Source organism: Acipenser ruthenus, chromosome 12 (genome assembly GCF_902713425.1).
Source record: "Acipenser ruthenus chromosome 12, fAciRut3.2 maternal haplotype, whole genome shotgun sequence".
Lineage (NCBI taxonomy): Eukaryota > Metazoa > Chordata > Actinopteri > Acipenseriformes > Acipenseridae > Acipenser > Acipenser ruthenus.
The window spans coordinates 37,697,118-37,702,230 of record NC_081200.1 but is presented as its reverse complement, the minus strand read 5'-3'; the positions used below and the strand labels follow the sequence as shown (position 1 = coordinate 37,702,230).

Sequence of the window (5,113 nt, the reverse complement as noted above, 5' to 3'; positions counted from 1 at the left end):
CATTCTCACCACCACAAAGCTGTCGTTAAATATTCAAATACACAGATAGCCCCGCTTTCTTATTTGAATACAAAATCACAACCACATGTAAATGCCCACATAACAATTAGCACTGTAGCCTGTAGTGTAGCGCAGACTGACATTTATTACCCTACCCTTTCATCATATATGGTTTCTAATATAACACAATTTTAAAAAACGGTTAACGGCATAATGAATGTGGTTGTTTTTATATAATTTGTAATTATTAATAAACACACTTGTTTTGTAGAATTTCACCCACATAAGCTTTACGCATCAACTCCACCTCATACAAAAATAGTTCAGATTTCAGTGCTCGTAAAAAAAGTAAAGTTTTAATTGTTGTTACAGAATGGTATCAATAGAGAACCCCTTCATATGATAAATGTCAACCAATCACATCAAAAAAGAAGTGTGTCTTTTTTTAACGTCATTCGTTATCGAATCAAAAGACATAAATGAGAAAGTAAAATTAAAAAATGCATGTATTACTAACTGTATAGAAGCGGTTTTCTCTGACGACATACAATAAATATGATATTTCACTCAGTCCTTCAAATGTACACTTCCTTATATTAACGGTGCATGCCACTTCAAAAATAAAAAAGGTCGGGAACATCGGTGCAGAAGTTCTCACAGCATTGCCGTTGTGTTTTCTCTACCTTAGAGAAATCTTTCAGTTTCACTTTTTAAATTGTCAATTTCGCTCTTAATTTGACTCTGTCCGTCATCTTCTATATAAACTTTCTCTGAAGTTTATTCGTTAGTAGACGTAAGTGTTTATGTGAAAAACAAACGGTGGAGGAATGGAGTCATTTTTTTCTGTTCCGGTCCTTTTGTTTACAGTTTATCCTTTTCTTAAACTTTTTTTTTCTTTTTATTCTATTTTTTTTAAAATCCTTCTTCATTTTTACCTTTTTGTTTTCTTATAGTCATTAAGAATTTAAAATGTTTTTTTTTTTTTTTTTTTGTATTTTGTGTTCAGTTTCTCCTGTTTTGTGATTTTGCTGTTTCTGTTCTTTTACCGGGGGTGTGGAGCGCCAGAGATGGGGTTAGCCAGAGGGTTTAGGGCAGGTTGCCCCCCCGGCCCGAGACCGTGGATGAGAACCCTGGGGACCAAAGGCCTCTGTAGACCGGGGTGAGGCGCCGGGGGAGTCCGGTACATGCTGCTGTACATGGCGGCCGCTGCGGCGGCTGCTGTCGTGCTGTCCATAGTGCTTAACAAGCTCGGGTGATAGAAATAAGGAGACGGGAACATTCTTTGTAAGGCTGAATAATTTCCCGCTTCAGCCAGCAGCTCTAGTCCTACAGCGGTCTGCCTTTTCCACTTCGTCCTGAAATCAGATCAAAATACAATACATTAATTATTTAACTGGTTTAGAATCCAAGAATTCCCACCGCACTCAGTTAATTGGGTAGGATTAATCACTTGGAGCATGAATTGTTCAAATTCTGCACTAATTAGACATGTTTTAATGTCAAATATATTTCATGAGCAGAAACACTTTAAAATATATTTAATTTAATTTAATTTAATTTAATTTAAATTGTATGTAATATTTGGTTATGTTTATTTGCATTTCCATATATTTTTGCTTTCCATTTTTAATTAATAGGTCTTATGTCAACAACGGTTTTGGTTTTTAATGTTTGATTGTACATAGATAAAGCGGATAGTCTAAATAGCGTTTAAGGGCCTTCAACAACAACATAAAAGTTCAATATAAATTGAAAATAGAACGTGATGGTGTGGGGGGTGGGGGTGGGGGACAAACAGGCTATATGAAAAGGTGATCTACATATTACAATTTGAATATAATTCGTTCGACAAGCTTAGTTTAGTTTATTTAGCATAATCATAAAATACAAGTTCTGCTCAGAAATAGCGAATTCATCTCAAAATAACTTGTAAACATTTTAAAACGTTTGTGTGTGTTTTTTTTTTGTTTTGCTGTAGTTGTTTTAATGAATAAGACAAATTGAAGAGGTGCATTCTGTAGCCCATATCGCTTAATGGATTGCATTGTCTTGCTTAACCGCAACCGTTAATACACTAGATTTCTCCTGATTAGCCTTAACACAGGGTACAATCTCTAACATCTAAAATGCGGTGTTTGCAGACAGAATAGTTACATTTGTATTAGTATTGTTGTCATTTATTATGATCGCAATAATATTATATCGTGGTGCTGTTTGGATTTTATTTATTTATTTATTGCTTTATTTTTCTGAACTAATTCCGAAATTCTTTTTAGAGACACAAAGAAATGCGTTTTGAACGCATTGATTCAATACAATTATTATATCCATATATTACCGTTACAATGTTGGTATTTTTTTAAAATTTTATTTTCAAAATGTGCTTAAATAAACAGAAATAAAAAGTTGGAAACATAACGGGTATCCATGTTCTAATGTGTTCTATCCTTATGATCTTATAATTCTATTCCACATTTATTATCTTTCGCTGTCTCTCTCTCTCCATGTGCTATTGTAAAGCATCACAAGTAGCATACTTTTCCCATTTAAATCGTACCAACGTACATACAAGGTGACTATTCGCAATGTAAAGATAGCACAACACGTCTTTCGTGTACACACCTTCTGTTTTGGTACCAGGTTTTGACCTGGGTATCCGTCAGGTTAAGCGCGGCTGCCAGGTCCATTCGATCCTGCACGCTCAGGTATTTCTGACGCTCAAAGCTGCGCTCCAGCTGATTGAGCTGATGATCTGAAAAGGCTGTTCTCGCTTTGCGAGGCTTCTTAGAACGAACCGAGGGACTGTCTCTGCTACTCGAGATCTCCCGATCACTCTCTTCTTTCGTTCCTAAGGAAAAAAAAAAAGTTCAACACGTTTTTTATGGACTTGTTCTGTAAACGGTATGTTAGATAGCTTATTGATCACCACAGTACATTTTGTATAGCCTAAGTAGCCTAAAAGGTAACTTGAAGGTAGTGTTTTGTAATAATAATAATAATAATAATAATAATAATAATAATAATAATAATAATAATAATAATTTAAAATATCTTTGGCGGTTGTTATAACATTCAGCAAGATTTACAATAGCAATGGCAAAATTGGGGTTTGCGAAGTGAGAAATGACTTGTAACATTTTTATTTTATGTGTGGAAAATATAATAATACACTTGTTTGTAAAATTGTATGATATTGGGTGGAAACAAAAAAAAAATGTTTGCGTTATTTTGCGAAAAAGCGATTGCAAAATACGTTCAGATGCCAGCGAAAGAGAAATAGGGATTCTGTTTGTCAAGTTGTGTTTTTTTTTTTTTTTTTTACTGAAATGCTGGGCAATCGATATGTCAATCCATCTCTATTTGTAGCAGTTTTTGCAGCGCTCCATGATCTCCCCTGTATAGAACAATAATCTCTCTAATTGACCCACTGGGGAGGTTTGCGCACAAGAGATCGCCAGACAGACTCTACATCTGTGCGTGCTCTGTTATGCTAATACTAAAACACAAAACGGTTTCCAGAAAACATCATATTTCAGTTTATAATAAAACAAATCAACTAAAACGAACTCAAAACCACAGAATACAGTCCTGGCAGAATAGACATGATTCTGCTTTTTTAGTCTTCAGTACAAAATAACACAGTGCAGCCTTTGGTGCTGAAACATGTAATCTAATTACGAATCAGAAACACAAGGTGTGTATATAGTTAACAGCAAATTTAACAACGTGTAAAACTGTACTTAATAATAATAATAAATGCATAAACAGATATGCTGAAATAGCAATCTGTTCCCGTATTGTAGTGCGTGCTTTAGTTAAACGGGCATGTTATATCAAAGTCACACATAATTACAAATAAACGCTTCTGGAAAGATAAATACGCGGCTCGTCATCCTGCTCTGCTGCAGTGCTTACCGTTGCATTTCATGTCGTTCTGGATGTCGTCTCGTTTGTCTAATCTGCATTTACTTTCACCTTGCTCTAATTTTGGCCTGAAGCTTTCTGTTGCTGTGGTGCCGTCTGCTTTCGGGGTGTGATGGGGCGAGGAGACGTTGGTGCTGTAAGGTGCACAAGCTGCCAGTGGTTTGCTGTCGCCCAAAATGTCTTTGATTAGAAAGGAAGAGGTGGCTGTCCTCGGGGCAGAGCCGGCTGCCCCTATCTGCTGTGCAGGCTGAGGCGATAGCTGCAAACTTTGTTGCTGACTCTGATGGTGGCGGTGATGCTGAATGCTGTCTTGCACCAGGTGCTGTTCGGGATGCTCCATGGTGACCGAAATGGGGGAAGAAGGGGCTGTCCCCACCGTATCTATCTCCGAACATGGTGACGGGGTGGCCAGGGTTCTAAATTCCGCGGTCCTGCAGTCACCGAGACGAAAATCTCCGTTCATTAGCACGGGGCTGCTGGAACTGGTGGTGTTGTTAGATAAAATAGTGTCTATTCCAAAATCCGACCCGCTAGACGCTTCCATAGTAATAAAATGAAATTAAAAAAAAAAACGAATAGGATTAGGATCTCGTCTTCATTACAAACATTGAAAAGAAAGCCTTCCGCTGAATGTTAGAAACAAAATCTATAGCACAGGAAGATCGATAAACACAGGTGCACAAAAGGACTAAGAAAAAATACATAAAAGCACACACAAAGTTGTTTTTAGTTCTGTTGTTTTTTGGTTTTGTTTTTTACAATAAGTCACTATGATGATAGTCTCCCAGTTCGGTTGCATTCAATCTAGAATCTGTAAAGCAATGGTGCTGTGTATCCCACGTCCTTTTGTTCTGTTTTTAACTTTCTTTCGAAGTTGAGGTGTGGAGAGATACGCACAACTAACTCCTCGACACCACGCTCCTTTTTTTGCTTGTAATCGTTCTAGTGTTGCTCTACAATGACTTCCTACACTGACGTCACTGCCATAGCAAAGGGAACTCATATTTTCTCCTTTATTATAATCTGCTTCTCGTTTTATCCATCTCTCCTGCCATTGGTTAGTCCGTGACGTTGCCTGCACTTAGCCAATCGGTGGGATCCTACTTTATCTTGTCAGTTTTGAGCCAGCTATTGAGTCCTGAATGCTCTTTTTACCAAATCTCAGGCTGCTGTCTTAACTTGTAGCCCG

The 5,113-nt window shown here is 37.2% G+C and overlaps 1 protein-coding gene across 1 annotated transcript; it reads right to left on the bottom strand.

The window, feature by feature from the left end:
• Positions 1 to 337: 337 nt before the first annotated feature.
• On the bottom strand, positions 338 to 4,899 carry LOC117416522 (barH-like 2 homeobox protein). The gene is made up of 3 exons (XM_034027644.3): positions 3,916 to 4,899; positions 2,623 to 2,848; positions 338 to 1,355 (listed from the first exon to the last, which is right to left on the bottom strand). The coding sequence occupies exons 1-3, from the start codon at positions 4,466 to 4,468 to the stop codon at positions 1,043 to 1,045; spliced, it is 1,092 nt and encodes a 363-aa protein (XP_033883535.1). The 5' UTR covers positions 4,469 to 4,899; the 3' UTR covers positions 338 to 1,042.
• Positions 4,900 to 5,113: the final 214 nt, after the last annotated feature.

Excerpts from the sequence above, each read along its gene's own strand:
- LOC117416522 (XM_034027644.3), bottom strand. The coding sequence starts at position 4,468 with ATGGAAGCGTCTAGCGGGTCGGATTTTGGAATAGACACTATTTTATCT. Across the intron at positions 2,849-3,915 it reads GAACGACATGAAATGCAACG|GAACGAAAGAAGAGAGTGAT; the intron begins GTAAGCACTGCA and ends TTTTTTCCTTAG. Across the intron at positions 1,356-2,622 it reads ACCTGGTACCAAAACAGAAG|GACGAAGTGGAAAAGGCAGA; the intron begins GTGTGTACACGA and ends ATCTGATTTCAG.